The 24,380-nt window shown below is 45.0% G+C and overlaps 1 protein-coding gene across 1 annotated transcript in view; it reads right to left on the bottom strand.

Moving 5' to 3' along the window:
* Positions 1-24,380, bottom strand: part of ophn1 (oligophrenin 1) — a 198,813-nt gene that overhangs the window by 37,819 nt on the left and 136,614 nt on the right. Inside the window, exons 19-21 of the mRNA XM_078211848.1 lie at positions 20,786-20,933; positions 9,095-9,451; positions 2,416-2,578 (exon numbers count right to left, since the gene is read on the bottom strand). Coding sequence (XP_078067974.1) covers positions 2,416-2,578; positions 9,095-9,451; positions 20,786-20,933 — 668 coding nt within the window. The remainder of the gene's footprint in view (positions 1-2,415; positions 2,579-9,094; positions 9,452-20,785; positions 20,934-24,380) is intronic.

The following is a 24,380-nucleotide window of genomic DNA, read 5'->3' as shown; positions in this document are numbered from 1 at the left end:
TCACCTATCCCCATATTGGTTCTAACTGAAGTTATGCCGAGGAGGGTCGATGGCAGTCTCACTCGAGGTGAGGCTAACGCTAGTTTGGGATGTTTGAGGTGACCTGACATCTCCTGTTGGAAACTGGGCAGACAAATCTATTCTCTTAGAAATAGGAGTTCAGGTCCACGTGGACATAGAGTTCATAGCAAGCAATCTGTATTAGGATTCCACCCTAGTCACCCAAGAAAATAAAAATTAGCCAAAGATGTAATCAAAGTAACATTTTATTCTAAACAGATTCAGAGAGTTATACGCCAAACTGATGCAGACAGAAATGCCCGAGGTTATATACGCCAACCTAGCGGAGCGAGTGGTTGGATGTTTGAAGCCTGTAATTGGTTAGGATTTTGACTGAACTGGCAGTTAGCACAATCTGTTTGTGAAATAGGGGCACTCATCCAGCCTGTACTGCGAGCACATCTCTAACCAAATCTAAACTGTGGGAAAGGAGAAAACACCTTTGCATTCAACTGCTTAACATGAAAAAAAATTGTATTTGAACTAAAACCTGAGGGAGACCATGAAAAATAATTTGCTACGAACCAACTTTCAGACAATGAACAGCGCAGTACTTTAGATGTCAAGTTCACACCATCAGGGTTCAAAGGTCTAATCCCAGCTTGGTGTAAATTAGTTTCAACTTGGTTTAGAAAAAGAACAAAAATTATTGGCAAACTGACCCGTATTCAAAAGGAACGAGATTGAAAATAGGTTTGTGATTTTCATTCCTGTTTTGCTTTTTTGTAGAAAAAATATATATAAAATACGTGTGTTTTTCTATGCCACATAACAGGGCTTGGCTTAGAGAGGTGAGGGTTTAACCTGCTTTGGGCTGTGAAGGCAGTGTAGGATGATCTCACCGCAGGACAGTCTCTTCTAAGGACTTCCTTCCAGAAGTCCAGATGAGGAAGTTTCCTCAGATGAACAGAAAGCTATTTAGGCCCTCAGTCCTGCCCCATCATTCCATTAGATCAAGAATAATCTGTAGCCTAACTCCACTTGCGTGGATATGGACAACCAGTTGAAAAAATAAGTACCAAATCAGAAGAGTTTTTCTCTTCAGCCCCTCACCACAGCCAGCTCGCACAGAGGTGCTCCAACAGAGTTTAGCTCTGAAAACCTTGCTGTTTCCCTGGATGTTTTTCTTTCTTGTTTCCTGAATTCTTTCATTGTTTGTTTCAAAGAACACTTTTGTGTATTTGCGAAATCTAAAATACCCAGAGCCATGTGTTAACACGGTCTGGAGTTGGAGTTTGCTTAAATCACAAGAGGCTTTAGTTAGTAGAAAGATCTTTAACAGCAGAAACACTGGTCCTTATCTAAAGGAAGAATAAGGGAGGGGATTGGAATTGAATTCCATAAAAGCAATAAAGAATTCCACAATTGTCATGAATGGATCTATTCAATTTCTAATCCTTTTTGTATACTAAGGCATATAAAAATATTTCAGCTAGCTTAACTTACCACGCAGTAGCAGAGCCAAGGCGGCGGGGGGTGGGGTGGGGCAGTGTACTCCATACATATCCCACCTTTCCCCCACCCTTACTATAAGGTAAGCCGGGAGCCTGCCCACAAAAAAGCAGAATGTCCCACAGCGATTTAAAGCTTGGCTTGGCATTAACTGGCTCAAGGCATGACTTCTGCTCCCATCTGGGGATAAGAACCTCACCTTGGAGAGAGCTGCCAGTGAATCCTTTTGGCTGGCTGCTCTGCAGCGCCAGGCTGGAGTGGTGGCCACTGCTGGGACTGCAGGTGGTACCCAAGAGGAGGTGGTCATGGATGATGAACTGAAGACAAGTCCCGGCTACCATTGGCAGGACCCGGCTAACGCAGTGAGGAACCAGGATGTAGGGGCTGGGAGGGAGGGGGAAAGAGGGAAGGATGACCTTGTGGGGGTGCTGCGGATTGACACAGGGCACCATGAAGGAGGCATGTGGTCACGCAACATCTTCATCATGTCCCACCGACCCCCTGCCCCACACCGTAACTCTGCCCCACACCCCCCCTCCCCCCCCAACTCATCCCACTGTAAAATAGGAAAATGGGAGACAGGGTGGGGGTGGGCGCTAGGTAGCAGGGAGGCCACATGCTGCATTCTACAAGCTCTAACTGTACCCCCCCCCCCCCCTCACCCCAAGCGTGTGCGAGTGGGAGAGAGAGAAGGGGGGGGGTGAGGGGGAAAGAGAGAGAGGGAGGTCACGAGGGGGGCCGCGAGGGGGAAGTGGAGCAGAAGGAGGGTAGAGAGGGGGGGAGGGAGTGTGAGAGTGAGAATATGAGAGTGAATGATAACTGCGCAGCCATATTGATGATGCAGGATAATTGGAGGGGGAAGGAGAGGAGAAACAAAAATACAATTCAAAAAAGGACGTTTACACAGAAGATGGAGAATCTTCCGTGCCAGTGGACTGCTCTACTTTCAATGGTGGCGGGGCTTTATCGCGACAAGGAGGATCTGGTGGCCTCATGGGAGGACGCTGAAGGACGGATGAGGTCTTCTCCTGATGGCTTCGGTGTACATTAACATTACTATAATCACCTGAAAAAGAAGAAAGATAAAAATATTTCATAAATGCAAATAAGATGCAATCGCTGAGAAATGACTGCTTCCGCCTTCAGGGGGAGCTGTAAGGGGATCAGGACGATACTTTGACCCTCCACTGAACTGTTACAGCACAGGAGGAGGCCGTTCGGCCCAGGTTAACCCTAACTCTAACCCTCCTTCGCCCTCTAACCCTACATATTCTTCTTTTTCAGTCCAATTGCTTTTGACCTATTGACGCTGCCTCCACCATTTGGCACCTTCTCAGGAAGTGTATTCCAGACTGTAATCACTCGCTGCATGAAAAAGCATTTCCTCATGTCGATTTTGCTTCTTTGGCCAGCTTTAAATCTGTGCCCTCTTCTTCTCACTCCGGGGCGGGAACAGTTTTTCCCTCACTACTTTGTCCAGACCCTCATGATTTTCAATGTCTCTATCAATTCTTCTCTCAGCTGCTTCTCCAAGGGAAACAGCCCTAACCTCTCCAGTCTATCTTCACAGCTGAAGTTCCTCATTGCTCGAACTACTCACGTGAATTTTCTCTGCACTCTCTCCAATGCCTTCACATCTTTCCTAAAGTGAGCATCCCAGACCTGGATACAGTATTCCGGTTCACAACCCCTGATCGATATGGTTTATAATTGAATTCAGCACTAATGGGAGATATCATGCAGACATTAATGCCCCTCAGCCTTGAGAATAGAATGCCCAGAGTGCAGAAAGAGGCCATTCGGCCCATCGAGTCGGCACTAACAATCCCACCCAGGCCCTATTCCCGTAACCCCACATGTTTATCCTGCTAATCCCCCTGACACTAAGGGGCAATTTACCATGGCCAATCCACCTCACCCACACATCTTTGGCTGTCTACACCCTAGCTATGATTATAACACTACATTCTGCACCCTCTCCTTTCCTTCTCTATGGTATTCTTTGTCCATATAGCACGCAAGAAACAATACTTTGCACTATATGCTAAAACATGTGACAATAATAAATTAAAAAAAACTGGAGAACCCGGAGGAAACCCAAGCAGATACGGGGAGAACATGCAAACTTCACACAGTCAGTGACCCGAGGCTGGAATCGAACCCAGGTCCCTGGTGCTGTAAGGCAGCAGTAAAAAATGTTAAAAGTGTATTTATTAGTCACAAGTAGGCTTACATTAACACTGTGATGAAGGTGCTGTGGAATTCCCATAATCGCCACACTCCGGCACCTGTTCGGGTACACCGAAGGAGAATTTAGCATGGCCAATGCACCTAACCAGCACATCTTTCAGACTGTGGGATGAAACTGGAGAAACCGGGAGGAAACCCACACAGACATGGGGAGAACGTGCAAACTCCACGCAGACAGTCACTCAAGCCGGGAATCAGACCCGGGTTCCTGGCGCTGTGAGGCAGTAGTGCTAATCACTGTGCTACCGTGCCGCCTTTAGATTTAGCTTGTTTTAGATGCGGCTCAGAAAAGCCATTTTGTGATGAATCTCTCCTTCAGCAACAATGAGAGCAACGACCAAGTCATCATGATTAACCCAACCTCCACATCGTGATTAACACAAACAAAGCATCTGCTGCCACGTAGCTTGTGAACCATCTGTGGAAATCACAAGAAAGGAGAACAATGGAGAGGTCTCGCTTGGGGTACAATATCTCCTGAGACATTCAGGATTCCACAAAAGATTGCTGGGAAGATCGGTTTGTATCACACAGGTCTAAATGGGGCTGGAGAATTGTGGAACTGGAAGTGTAACAAATGGTGTGACTGCCTGAAATTGATTGAATTCACAGAAATCAGGTGCCGTTTTGTGTTGGCTGTACACAAGAACTAGGAGCAGGAATAGGCATCTGGCCCCTCGAGCCTGCTCCGCCATTCAGTAAGATCATGGCTGATCTTTTTGTGGACTCAGCTCCACTTACCCGCCCGCTCACCATAACCCTTAATTCCTTTACTGTTCAAAAATTTATCTATCCTTGCCTTAAAAACATTCAATGAGGTAGCCTCAACTGCTTCACTGGGCAGGGAATTCCACAGATTCACAACCCTTTACGTGAAGAAGTTCCTCTCCAACTCAGCCCTAAATCTGCTCCCCCTTATTTTGAGGCTATGCCCCCTAGTTCTACTTTCACCCGCCAGTGGAAACAACTTCCCTGCTTCTATCTTCTCTATTCCCTTCATAATCTTATAGGTTTCTATAAGATCTCCCCCCTCATTCTTCTAAATTCCAATGAGGCTGATGTAACAGTCTGATGCAAAGACTAACGACTAAGCAACAAATCAAACCTGCCCGACCGCAGGTTCGCTCGCTTTCTGAGTAAGGTGTCATCATGAGGACAGAATCATTCACATCCCGCCATGGCTAACTTGAGGACTCGCTGGCAAACTTCACAGGTCATATCTGGAGCACAGAAGGTTTTGCCCTTCATTTATTTGCCGCGTACTTGGCTGCTGGATCTTAAATGGGAGCTGGAAATCTGAAACCCGCAGCAAATTTTAAAAGCGTAATGTGTGTGAACCAAATGCCCAGGCGGGAGGCTGTGCTTTGTGCCAGTGGGGATTAACTGAGGTCACGGTTCACAGATTGAGCAGAGAGTTTTAATGGAATCAGTTATCCAGGAATGTAAAAAAAAATCAAAAGCAATAGATTCCAATGATGAAGCTTTGAACTGCTGGATTTGAGCATGGGGCTCTTTTTCAAGGTGTGTTTAATCTAGGAGAATAGAACAGTGGTACAAAGGCTTCTTTTAAAGCAGCCTTAGATCAGTGTCTTCCAATAGAGATTGTTGATTAGTCATAGACAACCACAGCAACACTGTTTTACTCTCACACACCAATCAGAGCAGAAACTCCTGAAACTCTACACTCGGCATTGTATAAAAATAAAATACTGCAGATGCTGGACATCTGAAGTAAAATCAGAAAATGCTGGATAAACTCAGCAGGTCTGGCAGCATCTGTGGAGCGAGAAACAGTTAACGTTTGGAGTCTAGATGGCACGTCCACAGAGCTGGAGAATCATAGAATCCTTACAGTGCAGAAGGAGGCCATTCAGCCCATCAAACCTGCACTGACAACAATCCCACCCTATCCCCATAACGCCACATATTTACGCTGCTAATCCCCCTGACACTAAGGGACAATTTAGCATGGCCAATCGACCCAACCCGCACATCTTTGGTGTGTGGGAGCAAACCGGAGCACCCGGAGGAAACCAATGCAGACATGGGGGAGAATGTGCAGACTCTGCACAGACCCAAGGCTGGAATTGAACCCGGGTCCCTGGTGCTGTGAGGCAGCAGTGCTAACCACTGTGCCACCGCTGCTGAGAGAAAAGGTAGAAATGTAAAGAATTATATAGTTGGAAAGGGGGAGGAGGAGGTGGAACAGAACCCAAGGATAGGGATGGTCGGGACAAAGGAGAGTTTGACAAATTTGTCGTGGACATGAGGCAAAGGGGAGTGTTAATGATGCCATTTAGCAATGGAGAGTGCTAATGGAGGCAAAAGAGATAGCAGAATGTGTTTATGGGAGCAAAACTGAACAACAAGGGATGTGTGGGGGGGGGCTTTGTTGAGCCAGGCCAGGGAGCTGAAAACAACCAACTACAAAAGTGGAGTGAGGGTGGGAGGGATCAAGATGGAGGGAAAAGTTCACAACCTAAAGTTGTTGACCTTAATGTTGAGTCCCAGAAGTCTGTAACGTGCCGAATCGGAAGAAGTGTTGTTCTTCCAGTTTGTGTTGGGCATCACTGGAACATTGCAGCAGACTGAGGACGGATATGTGCGCATGACAGCGAGATACTGAGTTGAGGGCAGCACGGTAGCACAGTGGTTAGCACTGCTGCTTCACAGCTCCAGGGACCTGGGTTCGATTCCCGGCTCGGGTCACTGTCTATGTGGAGTTTGCACATTCTCCTCGTGTCTGCGTGGGTTTCCTCCGGGTGCTCTGGTTTCCTCCCACAGTCCAAAGATGTGCGGGTTACGTGGATTGGCCATGCTAAAATTGCCCCTTAGTGTCCTGAGATGCGTAGGTTAGAGGGATTAGCGGGTAAAATACGTGGAGATATGGGGATAGGACCTGGGTGGGGTTGTGGTCAGTGCAGACTTGATGGGCCGAATGGCCTCTTTCTATACTGTAGGGTTTCTATGATTTCTATGATTTCCATGAAATGGCAAGTGACCGGAAGTTTGGGGTCATGCTTGCGGACAGAGTGAAGGTGTTCTGCAAAGCAGTCACCCAGTCTGTGTTCAGCTTTCCCAATGTAGAAAAGACCACATTGGGAGCAGCAAATACAGTCGACTAAATTTGAGGAGGTGCAAGTGAAACGCTGCTTCACCTGAAAGGAGTGTTTGGCCCTTGGACAGTGAGGAGGAAGATGATAAATGGGCAGCTATTGCACGGGAAAGTGCCTTGGGAAAGAGATGAGGGGTTGGGGGGAATGGAGGAGTGGACCAGGGTATCACAGAGGGAGTGGTCCCTGTGCAATGCTGACAGAAGGGGTGAAGGGAAAAGATGTATTTAGTGGTGGCATCATGCTGGGGTCGACAGGAATAAGAGGGGTAGGAAGTAAATAATAAAGCAAGGAAATATATTTTACTGAAACTATGTTTACATAAACATCTATGGCCATCATTGCAGCTTCTTGCAGTCTTTTCTCTGTCAGTTTGGAATCTTGGCATTCATTTTTCGTGCACTTTCTAGGCTTTTGTCTAACAGGTGCGAACGATGGTTCAACTTACTCAGTGTTCAATGACTCAACAAAACGGGCACTAGACTGGCAACCACCCACAGCCACCATTCTCCACCCGCCCCCACCCAGATCCACCTTTCCTGCTCTCCACCCAGAACAAAGAAAAGTACAGCACAGGGACAGGCCATTTGGCTTCTCCAAGCCCGTGCCGATCATGATGCCCTAACTAAACTAAAAAGAATCTTCTGCCCTTACTCGGTCCGTATCCCTCTATTCTGTCCCTATTCATGCACCTATCCAGATGCCTCTTAAATGTTGCTGATGTGCCTGCTTCCACCACCTCCTCTGGCAGCGCGTTCCAGGCACCCACCACTCTCTGCGTGAAAAGCTTCCCCCCGCACATTTTCCTTTACCACGACCTATCTTGCTGTCCGTTATTGGCCGAGTTGCTTTATTCTGCTGATCTCAAGCAGTTATTCGATTGGTTGAGCTACCCTAAATGACAGCCCTCCTCCCATTCCATATTTTGTTAGCGTTACCATGGAGTAGATGTATCTTCACCCGTGTTAAGCAACATTTTAACAGGTAACCAAGGAAGTTAAGCACACAAAGGAGAACTGCATACTCTGCTTTGCATTCCATCAACAAGTACATAAAAAAAGGTTAAAGCACTTGTGCATACACTTTGTGAATGAGTATGGGAGATCACATGCCAATGATGGTATTTATTACTCCTTTTCTCTTTTTTACATGCAATTAGCCACATCTGGATTCCCAATTTTCCACATGGCCAACGTATTGGATACCATTGGCCCAGATCCTGCTCTCAGTTAGCTGTGACCCTCTTTCTAAAAAAAAAATGTAGCATGTAGTTACACAATTTCTGAACTCGGACCATCTATTTTGATCGCTGGAATTAAGAACAAAGGCAGTCTGCTGAAATAAATTCCAGCGAAGGCTCCTTTGTGGATCCAATCGATTTGGATGAGCCTAAATTCACATTAAAATGGTGAAAGGAGTTGGACAGATGTGAGATTGGAAAACAGACCATTGTACTAGCTTGCTAAGAAAGGTTGCAATGTTAATGGGGAGGTGATGGCCTAGTGGTATTATCACTAGACTATTATTCCAGAAACTCAGCTAATGTTCTGGGGACCTGGGTTCGAATCCCGCCACGGCAGATGGTGGAATTTGAATTCAATAAAAAATATCTGGAATTAAGAATCTACTGATGACCATGAAAGCATTGTCGATTGTTGGAAAAACCCATCTGATTCATTAATGTCCTTCAGGGAAGGAAATCTGCCATCCTGACCCGGTCTAGCCTGATGGGGTAGATTCAGAAAGAATGTTCCCAATGGTGGGGGAGTCCAGAACTCAGGGTCACAGCTTGGGGATAGAACGGAGGCGAGGAGAAATTTCTTCACCCAGCGGCGTAGTTTCTTCACCCAGAGTGTAGTTGGGGCCAAATCGTTATCTGATTTTGAGAAGAAATTATATATAACTCTTGGGGCTAAACGGATCAAGGGATATTGTGGGGAGGGGTGGTAGAAACAGGATACTGAATTCGATGATCAGCCATGATCAAAATGAATTGCGGAGCAGACTCGATGGGGTGAATGGCCTACTCCTGCTTCTAGTTTCGATGTTTCTATTACATGTGGCTCCAGAGCCACAGCAAGGTGGCTGACTCTCAAATGCCCTCGGGCAACTAGAAATGGGCAATAAATGCTGGCCAGCCAGCGACGCCCATGTCCCACGAATGAATGAATAAATACTTCATGCCAAACACTTCTCTAAATTATGTCAAGGGCATTTACCATCTTCAGTGTAAAGCATCCTGGGAGTAGTAGGCTTTGAGCGAAAGGATGATGCGCGAGAGGCATTGGCATTAGGCTGATCATTCAGTTGTGCCCCATTCACAGATTTTGGTGCAGGCTTCAGACCTCCCTCTTTCGTTTTTGACGCAAGTCTCCCCACTTCCGACTCGGAAGTCGGCCGCCAGCCCTGGTTTCCCGCAGCCTGCCGAAGATGAGATTCCGTTTCTGCCACCTTTGGGCTGCCCAGACTTGATCTCGTCATTCGCTGCAGTGGGACAGGGCTCAGTGGGGAGCCCACACCACCGGTCTCTGGACTATTGGCAACACTGGCATTGTGGTTTGTGTTTCCTGCATCATCTGCAAAAGAAGAGATTTTTCTTTTAAATGAAAGAAAATAACTTTATCTCGGTTTTCTTCTCCAGGAAAACAAAGAGGGACAACAAAAAAGGAGCAAGAGGACTAACCATTTTACTGTAAATCGAGTGAGCACCACCTCCTGATCGGTAGATGACTGTCGCCAAAATCCTAGCTAGAATCATTTGCTGATTTGTGTACATTTACAGCCAATTACTCCGGATCTATGTCCGCACTCTCTCCTGCAGCCATGCTCCAAGCATTCCATCAAAGCCCAGTCCATCACGCAAACCAGCCTCCCATCCATTGACACTGTCTTCACTTCCCGCTGCCTCGGCAAAGCAGCCAGCATAATAAAGGACCCCACTCACCTTGGACATGCTCTCTTCCACCTTCTTCCTTTGGGAAAAAGTTAGACAAATCTGAGGCCACGTACCTACTGACTCAAGAGCAGTTTCTTCCCTGCTGCTGTCAGACGTTTGAATGGACCTACCTCGCACTAAGTTGATCTTTCTCTATACATTAGCTATGACTGTAACACTGCATTCTGCACCCTCTCCTTATCTTCTATGTACGGTATGCTTTGTCTGTATAATGTGCAAGAAACAATACTTTTCACTGTATACTAATATATGTGACAATAATAAAACAAATCAAATCAAGGAGGGCAGATTTTATAGAATTTTGTCCTTTCTGGCATTAAGGTAAACCCCAATTACTCAACTAATGAGTTTTTCCCCCAGAGAGAGATGGGGGAATATCTTCAGCCATGAAATAGGGTAACCAGATCAGATAATATTACAAAAGTATCTTTGAAAAGGTGCAACTGGTCCACGATCTCGGTGTCTGGACACAACGCAGTAGCTCCTCAAAATGAACAGCACTGTCTGAAAAAGCATCGTCTGGTTTGTTGGGACAAGTTGAAAAAACACCTTTCACCATGAAAGCCAAAAGCCACTGAAGTACATTAGATTCATTTGCAATCCCATTGACAGCACCAACCTCATTAATACATTGTCACTCAATAAAACTAGGCTGGGATCAGCTCTAGAAGACACCATGAGATTGATGCAAGAACTCTTGCAATTCTAAAGGTCAGTCAGTCAAGCTCCTTGAAGAAATTCATATTGCGAGTGGGAAATGAGGAAATGTAAAACAGGTGCAACAAGTGAAAGTTTCACTTTAAAATGTATTGCAGAATCACAGAATCCAATCACAGAATCCCTGCAGTACAGGAGGAGGCCATTTGGCCCATCGAGTCTGTACCGACCACAATCCTACCCAGGCCCTATTCCTGTAACCCCACAGATTTACCTTGCTAATCCCCCTGACACTAGGGTCAATTTAGTATGGCTAATCCATGTAACCTGCACATCTTTGGACTGAGGAAGGAAAATGGAGCACCCGGAGGAAACCCACGCAGACACGGGGAGAATGCGCAGACTCCGCACAGACAGTGACCCAAGCCAGGAACCGAACCCGGGTCCCTGGCGCGGTGAGGCAGCACTGCTAACCACTGTGCCACCCAGCATCAATCTGGGCATCAATCCAAAGTTATTTGGGATGATGGGGTGTAACTGGTCTTAAATATTTCTGGTTTTTGGTCATTAGATATTTCCAACCGTTTAAGAGAAGAAGAATAATTTATGAGCAAATCTCAGCCCTGGGCACAGATTCAACGTTCCTCCACCTTCTATACAAGGAAAGTTTGAAACAGCTCAAACCTTTTAGCTGAGAGCAAAGACAACTGAGGATCCCGGCGAAAAATATAAAATGTTACAAAAGCAAAATGTTGCAGACACTGGAAATCTGAAATAAAAACAAAACAAAAAAAATGCTGGAAATACTTAACAGGTCAGGCAGCATCTACGGAGACAGAAATAGGGTTCACGAATCAGGTTTGTGACCAGGTTCAGGTTCTGATGAAAGGCCACAAACCCAAATCATTAACTCGGTTTCTCCTTCCACAGATACAGCCAGGCCTGCTGAGTATTTCCAGCATTTATCATTTGCATGACATAAAATATTAAATTGCTATTTAAAATAAGTCCAGGTTATTATTTCACACTGAACCAGGCTCGTTAGACCAGAGAGTGGAAAGTAAAACAACTCAAAATGTCAGGAATCAGAAAGAATTTCCTACGAAGGGTGGAAAACGTTAGCAATAATCTTCCCAGTTCAACTGGACAGGGATGGAGAACTTAGCGGCATTCAAAATGTAGGAGGACGCTAGGCTAGGAGAACTCGGACTGTCAAAAGGTCTTTATGTTTTACACATGTTACTACGAGCTGACAAGAGAATACTGCGAGGTTTTACCCACTGCCCACACCCCCCCCCATTCCCCACCTCACAGCCACTGCTCTGAAGAAAAGGCTTCTAAAAATTAGACAGATCTGCGCTGTTCAAGGAATGCGACTGGAAATATTCACCACAAATGGAAAACTAGGCTAGGCTTTTCTCATTAACACATGCCCACTGAATTAAAGTCCTTTAATGCCAACCCTGTAATTAGGATTTCAACCCAAGGACTGTGCAGTTAAACTGCAGAACCATATAAAACAAAATTGGGAAAACAGGGATTTTGACAGTTTATCCAGCTAGCAGCTGCAAGCAATTGATCAAACCAGACACCACTGGTCTCACGAAGGAGACTAGCGCTGGCGCCAAGCGGCGAGAGCTTCAGACATGTACAATGATCAACGCCGTAAGAAGCGTTGTCCAGCACTGCCAGCCGATTAGTGTCTGATTAATAGGACAAAATCTGAACGCACAAATCAAAAGGGAAAAGCGCAGTCCTGTTTCGACATCGCAGAATGCAACAACCAGACGCAGGATGTAATTAACCACCTCAGGTCCCTCAAGTGTAGTTGTTGATTAACCAAATGTAAGAAAAGGCAAAGGGCAATGCGGGAGGCTCAATGCTGGGGTCACGTCACTTCACACAGATGCCTGCGGACTTGACTTCCATTCCAAGCCCATTGAAATGGTCAAAGTCCAAATGGAAAGTAGCAGTTCACTCCCCAAGTGCGTTCCAACTGAGATTACCAATAAGATTATTGGTTGAGTGAAATGAAGGAAGGACTGCGGGGAGAGCATGTTGCAATATTCATCCATTGTCTAATCGTTAACTAACATGTTCACTGATTAGAACGGTTCGCTATAATTCTTCATCCCAGAAGCTGACTTGTTGCCAATAGCTCAATCTGCTCGAATGTTAACTTTAATTAATGAAAACTAAACTGTCATAAGAACATAAGAAATAGGAGCAGGAGTAGGCCATCTAGCCCCTCGAGCCTGCCCCGCCATTCAATAAGATCATGGCTGATCTGAAGTGAATCAGTTCCACTTACCCGCCTGATCCCTATAACCCCTAATTCTCTTACCGATCAGGAATCCATCTATCCGTGACTTAAACATATTCAACGAGGTAGCCTCCACCACTTCAGTGGGCAGAGAATTCCAGAGATTCACCACCCTCTGAGAGAAGAAGTTCCTCCTCAACTCTGTCCTAAACTGACCCCCCTTTATTTTGAGGCTGTGCCCTCTAGTTCCAACTTTCTAAGTGCCTTTCTAAGTGGCAAGAATCTCTCCACTTCTACCCTATCCAGCCCCTTCATTATCTTATATACCTCTACAAGATCACCCCTCAGCCTTCTAAACTCCAACGAGTATAAACCTAATCTGCTCAATCTCTCCTCATAATCTACACCCCTCATCTCCGGTATCAACCTGGTGAACCTTCTCTGCAATCCCTCCAAGGCCAATATATCCTTCCACAAGTAAGGGGACCAAAACTGCACACAGTATTCCAGCTGCGGCCTCACCAATGCCTTGTACAGATGCAGCAAGACTTCTCTGCTTTTATATTCTATCCCCCTCGCGATAAATGCCAACATCCCATTTGCCTCTTGATCACCTGTTGTACCTGCAGACTGAGTTTTTGCGACTCATGCACAAGGACCCCCAGGTCCCTTTGCACAGTAGCATGTTGTAATTTTTTTCCATTTAAATAATAATCCAATTTGCTATTATTTCTCCCAAAGTGAATAACCTCGCATTTGCCAACGTTATACTCCATCTGCCAGATCCTCGCCCACTCACTCAGCCTATCCAAATCTCTCTGCAGACCTTCCGCTTCCTCCACGCAATTCACTTTCCCACTTATCTTCGTGTCGTCAGCAAACTTTGTTACCCTACACTCAGTCCCCTCCTCCAGATCATCTATGTGAATAGTAAACAGTTGAAGCCCCAGTACCGATCCCTGCGGCACGCCACTAGTCACCATCTGCCAACCAGAAAAGCACCCATTTATTCCAACTTTTTGCTTCCTGTTGGATAGCCAATCCACACTAGCACCCTATCCCCAACTCCGTGTGCCCCAATCTTCTGCAGCAACCTTTTGTGAGGCACCTTATCGAATGCGTTTTGGAAATCCAAAAACACCACATCTACCGGTTCCCCTCCGTCAACCGCAATAGTCACATCTTCATAAAAATCCAGTAAGTCACACAGGTCAATGTGATTTTAAAAAATTCATAAATGGGATGTGGACATCGCTGGATAGGCTAGCATTTACTTATTGTCCAAATGGACAATTATGAGTCAACCACATTGCTGTGGCTCTGGTGTCACATGTAGGCCAGGTCAGGTAAGGACAGCAGATTTCTTTCCCTAAAGGACATTAGTGAACCAGATCGGGTTTTTTTTATAACAATCGACAATAGCTTCATGGTGATCATTCAACTTTTAATTCCAGATTTTTTATTGAATTCAAATTTCGCCATCTGCAGTTACCATCAATCTTGTGGAAAAAATTTACATCCAAATAGCTCTTGGTTGTCATGTCAACTCCATAAAAATGCAAAACAGGTGATGTTTTGCTGGGATCCATGGGCACTGGCGGCCATCTTGTTGCTCTTTCCAGGTGGTTGTTGGGTGGGTGTAAGCCGAGACACTGAACATTTCCTTCCAACCTCACTCAATTGGGGGAATTTTCCTGTCCCGCCCACCACGGGAATCATAGTGGGTGGGGAGTGAGACCATGCAAGGATCCACTGACCTGAGATGGGATTTTCCAGTTTTGGAGCGAGCGCAGCCGGAAAATCCCACCCAATATCTACCTCCATGTTTTCTCCAGCTGGCTCACCTAGGGAATAAGGTAGAAATCTGGCTGACTTTTTTTCCAGCTCTTTTTAAACCACACCCCACTGCTGCCCTGCGGAGATTGTTTAAAATCAGCGCAAAGAGATCACATCTAGCTTATAACTCAACAACATGAATTGCAATACAATTATCCCCTGAGCCAGGATGCAAGTGAAGAGCTACCTAAACTGCCACTAGAAATGCACCCATCACAATTTTAAAGGCCTGGTGTCTCTTGACAGCTCATAGCCACAGAAGTGTGAAACATATAGATCATTTGACACCCTAAAATGTATCCCCCTAGTGTTTCAGTTCTTCCAACCTAGCGTCCTTCTATACTTTGAATGCTGTTAAATTCTCCATCTCTAACCAGTTGAACTGGAAAATTATTCCAAATATTTCCTACCCTTTGTATGAAATTCTTTCCCATTCCTGACTGGATCCTGAACTTTCTAACCCACAGTAAGGATAGGCAACAGCACCTTCTCCACGATCATCCTCAACACCGGTGCCCCACAAGGCTGTGTTCTCAGCCCCCTACTATACTCCTTATACACCTATGACTGTGTGGTCAAATTCCCCTCCAACTAGATTTTCAGTTTGCTGACGACACCACCGTAGTGGTCGGATCTCAAACAATGATGATACAGAGTACAGGAATGAGATAGAGGATCTGGTGAACTGGTGCGGTGACAATAATCTTTCCCTCAATGTCAACAAAATGAAGGAGATGGTTATCAACTTCAGGGAAGCGTAGAGGAGAACTTGCCCCTATTGACATCAACAGGGACGAAGTAGAAAGGTTCGAGAGCTTCAGGTTTTTAGGTGTCCAGATCACCGACAAACTGTCCTGATCCCTCCATGCTGACACCATAGTTAAGAAAACCCACCAATGCCTCCACTTCCTCAGAAGACTAAGGAAATTTGGCATGTCAGCCACGACTCTCACCAACCTTTACAGATGCACCATAGAAACCATTCTTTCTGGGTGTATCACAGCTTGGTATGGCTCCTGCTCTGCCCAAGACCGCAAGAAACTACAAAAGGTTGTGAATATAGCCCAATCCACCACGCAAACCAGCCTCCCATCCATTGACTCTGTCTACACTTCCCGCTGCCTCGGCAAAGCAGCCAGCATAATTAAGGACCCCAAGCATCCCAGACATTCTCTCTTCCACCTTCTTTCGTTGGGAAAAAGATACAAAAGTCTGAGGTCACGTACCAACCGACTCAAGAACAGCTTCATCCCTGCTGCTGTCAGACTTTTGAATGGACCTACCTTGCATTAAGCTGACCTTTCTCTACACCCTAACTATGACTGTAACACTACATTCTGCACTCTCTCATTTCCTACTCTATGAATGGTGTGCTCTGTCTGTATAGTGCGCAAGAAACAATATTTTTACTGTATACTAATACATGTGACAATAAATCAAAGTTTTTTTTTCCTTTCTACTATATGACCTCTGCTCGAACAGGTCTGGCTCATTGTGAAATAATAACCTGGACTTGCTTTATGTAGCAATTTAATATTTTGAATACTATAAATGGAAAATGTAGAAACTCTTAATGTGACTTTACTCTTTGGGGGTTTCCTTGCAATGGAGGTGGTAGTTATTGTCACACTGCACAAGGAACTAGAGTTGCTGATTAATGAATGGCAGGTGAAGCGCAATAGGTGGAGGATGGTATAGTTCAAAATTTAATTTTCAGAATGTGCTAAAGGAGGTCCTATTCTCAGCAAACTGATCTTCTCATGAGAAGATTCCTCGGCCAAAGTTCCTGCTTTGGGCTGGGATTGGAGAATAGGGGAAAGAGAGAACATTCTCCAACCTGTGAATTACTCGGCCTAATAACTTTGTCAAAGATCGCAGCAAGAATGTCCAAAGAATGAATTGTCCCTTAGCGGCCATTTCTGACCTTTGTGGGACTTTATTACATCATTTGTATTAGTGTTAGGCTCCCTAATCAATGGAAATCATTTTACATTAGCTATCACATCAGTCCCCTTAGCATCTTGAAAACTTTGATCAAAACAACCCTTAATGTTTTAAATTCCGGGGAATACAACCCTTGTGCAATCTCATCTTGTAGTTTAACCCTAGGAATCCAGGTAACATTCCAGTGAATCTATGCTGCACACCCTCCAAGGACAATATATCCTCCCTAACGCATGGGCCAGAACTGCTTACAGTAGTCCAGTCTAACCAGACCTTTACAAAGCTGAAGCACGAGTTCCATTACCTTGTGCTGTAGTAAAGGTAAAATCCCTATAGTTCCAGATGACCATAGGCTGCTCTCCTCTTTGAGGGGGAGAGCTGACTGGTGGTGATTTTAACCTGAGGATCACCACACTGCAGGCAAGGGGCAGGGTTGAGAAAGTGGGGCCTTCATGATTAACCTCAGCCAGTACGGGAATTGAACCCATGCTATTGGCATTGCTTCACATCACAACAGCCTTAGGGATGGGATTTACGACCATTTAGAAAGATGCGGATTAATCCAGGATAGTCAGCACGGATTCGTGAAGGGCAAGTCGTGCCTCACAAATTTGATTGAATTTTTTGAGGAGGTAACTAAGTGTGTTGATGAAGGTAGGCAGTTGATGTCATATACATGGATTTTAGTAAGACTTTTGATAAGGTCTCCCATGGTCGGCTTATGATGAAAGTAAGGAGGTGTGGGAGAGAGGGAAAGTTGGCCGATTGGATAAGTAACTGGCTATCTGATCGAAGACAGAGGGTGGTGGTGGATGGAAAATTGCTAGCAACCTGCCTGGAGGCAGGTTGCTATCGGAGTGCCACAGGGATCAGTGCTTGGTCCTCTGCTATTTGTGATTTTTATTAATGACTTAGAGGAGGGGGCTGAAGGGTGGATCAGTAAATTTGCTGATGACACCAAGATTGGTGGAGTAGTGGATGAGGTGGAGGGCTGTTGTAGGCTGCAAAGAGACATAGATAGGATGCAAAGCTGGGCTGAAAAATGGCAGATGGAGTTTAACCCTGATAAATGTGAGGTGATTCATTTTGGTAGGACTAATTTAAATGTGGATTACAGGGTCAAAGGTAGGGTTCTGAAGACTGTGGAGGAACAGAGAGATCTTGGGGTCCATATCCACAGATCTCTGAAGGTTGCCACTCAAGTGGATAGAGCGGTGAAGGAGGCCTATAGTGTGTTAGCTTTTATTAACAGGGGGTTGGAGTTTAAGAACCGTGGGGTTATGCTGCAACTGTACAGGATCTTGGTGAGATCACATTTGGAATATTGTGTGCAGTTCTGGTCACCTCACTATAAGAAGGATGTGGAAGCGCTGGAAAGAGTGCAAAGGAGATTTACCAGGATGCTGCCTGGTTTGGAGGGTAGGTCTTATGAGGAAAGGTTGAGGGAGCTAGGGCTGTTCTCTCTGGAGCGGAGGAGGCTGAGGGGAGACTTAATAGAGGTTTATAAAATGATGAAGGGGATAGATAGAGTGAACGTTCAAAGACTATTTCCTCGGGTGGATGGAGCTATTACAAGGGGGCATAACTACATGGTTCATGGTGGGAGATATAGGAAGGATGTCCGAGGTAGGTTCTTTACGCAGAGAGTGGTTGGGGTGTGGAATGGACTGCCTGCAGTGATAGTGGAGTCAGACACTTTAGGAACATTTAAGCGGTTATTGGATAGGCACATGGAGCACACCAGGATGATAGGGAGTGGGATCGCTTGATCTTGGTTTCAGATAAAGCTCGGCACAACATTGTGGGCTGAAGGGCCTGTTCTGTGCTGTACTGTTCTATGTTCTATGTTCCAAACCAGCTGCCCAGCCAACTGAGATAAGCCATTGTAGAACTAGGTTACTTTCTGTTCTTGTTCACGACATTTTAATAATCTTTGTACTCAAATTCCTTTGGACCTCCATTGTTTCTATCTTTCCACCATTTAGAAAGTACCTTGTTTGATCCTTTTTAGGTCTAAACATTGAAATCCTTTCACCATCATTTAATCTATCAATATCTTATGCTTCCATGTAATTGCTTACAAGGCAGCCTAGATTTGGATACGTGGCTTTCTATCCCATAAAGAGTCATTAATAAATATGGTGAAGAGTTGAGGCCCAATACAGATCATTGTGGGACACCACTTGACACAGCCAGCCACCGAGTCCCTGTCCATTACCCCAACATTCTGTCAAAAATCTGCCTGAGTTCTGAGCTTCAAATTTAATTAACATGATGAGGAACTTTATTAAATGCCTTCTAGTAAAAAGAGACATTGCTGTCAAAGCTTTTTGTCTTGCACTCATCTGGACAGATAGAAGAACGCCAAATTTCAACAGCAGCAAACTATTTATACTGCATGAGAAAAAAGGTGCTGATTGGTTGGCAAGTCAACAATCATTGGTTGAGGTGTTGCCATGAAGAATGGCCTACTCCCGTTCCTTGTTCGTATGTTTGTACGTAGGAATGCACCAGGGAACTTTTGAGCCCCACGCTTTTGCTTAATTTGTGCCTGGACATGTTCCTTTTGCCTGCAGAGGACAAGCCCCTGTGTATGAATATATAGCAAGTGTAAGTGAGCCTCATTGCAAGCCCCACTGATAATCTAAATTGGATATTTGTACAATTCTTAGCACACGCAGCAAGTCCTGTCCAATCACGGAATAGTTTCTAACATTAGCCATCACGTTCCGAGTTTTACATGCACAGGCTAGTTGAGCATGGTCAGTATTCCGCCTGTTAAACAGTCAAAGGGACATGCTGTTTGATATGTTCCAGTAGTCACTGGGACATACGACCTACACACCTGGTTTCACACTGTCATTGAAATTTGTACACTGCATCACTCCTTTGAATGGTAGACAGAGCATCTTCTGGTCAAAATCCCATTCGCGGAAAGCTTTCTGGAAGTCCATATAAATAACATTCATACCCATTTCCCTATCCAATACTTTCGTCACCTCTTCAAAAAAATTAACCAGATTTGTCAGGTCTGGTGTAGTCTTTACAAATCTATGCTGGCGCTCTCAAAGCGGATGAAAATTTCCAAGGTGCTCATTCACCCTGTCCTCAATTACAGACTTTTAGAAAATTGTTGTGGAGCGGTCGACTAAGATGTATCATTTTATGGAGTTGTGTTTTGATTGTGAAAGTAGATCTTTCATGTACATGTTGATGCTATGTGCTCAAAATGCTCCACAAATCAACAGAAAGACAAAAGGTGGGGTTGAGGGGAGCAGGGCCGATGTCTAACACAACAGTTCATGCTACCACCTGTTTATCCCCAATTTTCCAGATAAAATAGGTTCACAGTCTGCAACTGGAGGACATGGTGAAAGAGTGTGAAAGACGGGCACTCAAACGAGTGTGACAGACAGGAGGAAAGAGCCAGAGAGTGAGATGATACGTTTAATATAATAAATCTTCAAATATTTAGAGGCTGAAGCTAATTGGTCAGTCGAGGAAAGCATGGGATCCGGGAACATGGAATTTATAAACATGGGAATACCTCAATTTGCAAGTTCTCCTCCAATCCACACACCATGCTAAGTTAGAAATATAGAATCACAGAATACTACAGTGCAGAAGAGGCCCTTCAGCCCATCGAGTCTGCACTGATGTATGAAAGGTCCTGACCTGCCCGCCTAATCCCACTTGCCAGCACTTGGCCCATAGCCTTGAATATTATGGCATGCCAAGTACTTATCCAGGTACTTTTTAAAGAATGTGAGGCATCCCGTGTATTGCTGTTCCTTCACTGTTGCTGGGTCAAAATTTTGGAACTTCCTTCCTAACTGCACTGTGGGTGTACCTACACCAGGTAGCCTGCAGCAGTTCAAGAAGATGGCTCCCTATCACCTTCTCAAGGGCGACTGAGGGCACGAAGCAAGTGCTGGCCCAGCCGGAGATGCTCACCTCCCAAGAAAGAAGGACAAAAATGATGGACAGGCACTTGGAAGAAGCAAAAGATAACTAGGCACACATGGAACCGTAGAAGAGTGGCTGCCTTTACAAAAGAGGAAGGGAAAGAAATGGGTTTTAACCCAGGCGAGACCGTGCATACCGATTAGCAAGACCAGCCTCTTCCTTCTCTCACTCTCCCCACACACCAAAAATCAAACCTTTACGGTGTCTTATACACTGTCAGTCACGTACAACACGCATGTAAAACTAGACCTCACAGTTGGGAATGCGAGCGATGAAACAGATACTGACCTTCCACATCCTCGCAGAAGGAAGAGTTGAGGTTATGCCGGGGCCGGGCAGGGCGTTTGGAGATTGTGATTGGCTGGCGTTTCCGGGGTGCTGCTCTGGGAGGTGGTATCGGGGGGGCAGCATTCTCCTCAGGCGGGGACCGAAATATCTGAAAAATAAATCGCAACAAAATGGAGACGTATTCCCAGATTCCCTTTCAAAAATTCCAATCCGCTCACTAACTCGCTTTCCTCCTGCTTATTTCTTCAAAGGCTAAGTATGCCTGAAGGGTAGAATTATCCCCTCCAATCTCTGGTTGTAAGCTCAGCAGGACAAATCTCCTCGGCAGGCACAACGGGAGATCAGGAACAAAGCAGAGGAAATTCCAGATGCGGATGGTCTTTAGGGAGCTGGGAAGAGATTCCAAGTTCTAGATCGTGAGAGCACTGGATTAACAACAACAACAGTGCAATCATTAGCACAGGGATGCTGACTGCGAGGGATTGCTGAACCACACAGCGAGGAGGAGCTGGACTTGTACAAATCATTAACACAAGTTTCAGTTCACACACTGCATTAACCCAACTCAGGTTCAGTAACTCAACCAGGTCAGTACAATCAACAGGATCACCAGGACTCACTGTTCACTAGGTTTAGATTTAAATGTATTTATTCAAAGATCACAGCATTCTTTGTTGCAATTTGATCTTTAGCAAGGAGCGCTGATGTCCCAGCACAGTTTATAAAAAAAGGGACTCTTTTGAGGAGAGCAGAAGTGGAATGCCCAATGCTGTAATGTCTTAGTATGGGTTGACACCATGTTGTTATATGGTGAGTTCATGTTCTTTAGTGCTGTGGAACGCAGATGTGCTGAGTTCCAGCCGTGTGTTTTATGACATGGATGGCATGTAAAAACCTATTAAATCCAATGAAAAATAATACTCCACCCTGTAGAGGCCATTATTACTAACTCGTAAATTGTGGTTTAGTGGTAACACTCGCCAGAGTCGGAAGTGTGGCAGAGTGATTAGCACTGCTGCCTCACAGCGTCAGGGACCCGGCTTCGATTCCCATCGTGGGTCACTGTCTGTGCGGAGTCTGCACATTCTCCCCGTGTCTGCATGTGTTTCTTCCAGGTGCTCCAGTTTCTTCCCACTGTCCGAAAGATGTGCTGGTTAGGTGCATTGACCAGGCTAAATTTTCCCTCAGTGTACCCGAACAGGCGCCAGAGTGTGGAAATTAGGGGATTTTCACATTAACTTCATTGCAGTGTTAGTGTAAGTCTACTTGTGACACTAATAAAAGGGTGCACGTTTGAGTGCCACTCCAGAGACTTGGCACGCAATCTAGATTGATACTCCAGTGACACACTGAGGGAGTGCTGTGCTATCTCAGGTACTGACCTTTGGGAGGAATGTTAAAAATCAAGGTCCCATTATCCTCTTATTTGGACATGGAAGATCCCAAAGGACTAGTTGAAAAGCAGGCGAGTTAATGTCTCAACCAATCTTTATCCCTCAACCAATAAGAATAAAAACAGATGAGCTGATATTTTATAACATGTCCTTGCTGCGTGCAAATTGGCTGCCACATTTCACAGTGACCACACTGGATTGGCTGTAAAGCACTCTGATGCCCTGAGGTTGTGAAAGGTGAAATAGAGAAAGTTTTCCTTTCTTCCTTTTAGCCTCTGGTTGTGGAATGGAATTGACAAATTCCTCAGCCTCCCTGTTTAACAACTGGCACTGCATGCAAAAAAAAATCTTTCAAATCTGCCACTGCTCGTGTTACATAACAATGGATTATGTACCTTGCTTGACTGTAAGTGCAGAACCTAGAGGATATGAATATGAGGATAGCAAAGAGTAAGATGCCCAACCATCTCTCTCTCTTTTCCTGCTCTTCCCCCACTCCCCCATCCATATAAACACTTAGCAGTCAGGTGAACAATCAAGAATTGAAACCCAAGTCACTTTTTCTCCCTCACACCTCAACCATTGCCCAAGTTTGGGGTAAGCCAACACATTCTTTGCACATCACCTTTCATGGGTAGGACACTTAATTTAAGTTCTCGATTCTCCCCTCGTATGGTATCATCTTGGAAACTTTCATCCTCAAATATTTTTCAGATCTTAACATGTTCTTGTGTTTGCACATCTTTTGGGTTTTAGAAGTCCGTTGTGTCCAACACGCCTTAGTAGTGTGACCTTTCTTGCCACAGCTTCTACATTTATTTTCTCTACTCCAACATTCATGTGGAAATGCCCTCCTGAACACACCAATGGCAGGCTTGTATTTTAAGAGATTTCTCCCAGTCAGTTCCCAGCTTAGATATTTTGGCTCCAGCTCCCATTTGAGAAGCTTCTTGTATGGCCAATTCCACAGACACCATGTTCTCAACAGCATGTTTTAATGTAAAGGAGATTTCAGTGAGCGGTCATCTTTGAAATGCTTCATTGCAAAGTCCACAAACAAATCTGTCTCGCAAAGTGTCTTCAAGGGTCGAGCCAAGCTCTCAGTTCTTCACTAACCTTCTCAGCATTGCAACAAATTGCGATACATTTTCACCCTCTTCCTGGCTCCATTGGTGAAATCGGAATCTCTCGGCAATCTTGGGTCAGTCCTTTCTAGGTTTTTTCACTTGTCTCTCGAGGTGGACAAGGCTCTGTAGCAATGTGAAATATTTGTGCCTGACTACACCAATGACTATGTTAAGTTAATCCAGTATCTTGTTCACAGCTAGATAACACTGAAATTTGTCTTCGTAAGCATTCCATGTTTCCACGCTTCCTTCAAGCGCCTCTATGGCGCCACCTTTGTCCGCCATTGCCGCTGCTGGTTATTAAATCGTAGTACTCTCTTTAACTTTTGCTCCCCTCTTATTTATTTTTCTCTTCCTTATTAATTTGTATTATTTGTTGTTCTGTCTTATTTTAGTTGGATCTGTGGTTTGGAAAAAAAAGTTTTATTTCAAGAAACTTCTCGGTCGGCAATCTCTAAACAAGGCGGCTTTATTTGTAATTCCTGTTTGGTTTATTTTTATACTTATAAAGGCTTCCCCTTTTTTGAATGCACAGGCTCTCTCTCTCTTTTTTTTAAAGTGAGGATCCTGTTGCTGCAGCCTCCAGGCATGGTCCTGCCATTCGGCAGTCTACCCAACCACTAAACAGCAAGTAAACTCTCCTTTTTCAAGGCTACTCGTGGTTTTACTTCTTGCAGTTTTCTCTGTTCTTGAGAGATAATTTCTTGTACTTGAGGGGTATTCAACCAGTTTCAGAGTCAAGGCACTGATTTTCTTTCTCGTCTTTCTGACGTCAATGCTCCATTTCGCATCAAAGTCACGGTTGAAAAGAAAAGCCTCAGAATCCAGTCAATTTCGGCTTAAAAGCCAACCTCGTCGCCAGTTTTGCCTTGTGCATGCATAATTATTTCTGACCAATTTGACGACAAGGAGAAAAGGATTTCTGAGGTGCCACACCATGAGTCACTTAAACAAATCAATGTAGTTTTATTTACAAGATGTTGCCTAATTGTCCAACATGGAAGAGAGATTAAAAACCCATGGATGCCTCTGGTGATGGCACAGCATGTCATGTGATTAATCACAACAATGCAT

The sequence above is a fragment of the Mustelus asterias genome, chromosome 4 (genome assembly GCF_964213995.1).
Source record: "Mustelus asterias chromosome 4, sMusAst1.hap1.1, whole genome shotgun sequence".
Classification (NCBI taxonomy): Eukaryota; Metazoa; Chordata; class Chondrichthyes; order Carcharhiniformes; family Triakidae; genus Mustelus; species Mustelus asterias.
The sequence above is the reverse complement of the archived record's forward strand: the minus strand, read 5'-3'. Positions and strand labels throughout refer to the sequence as shown.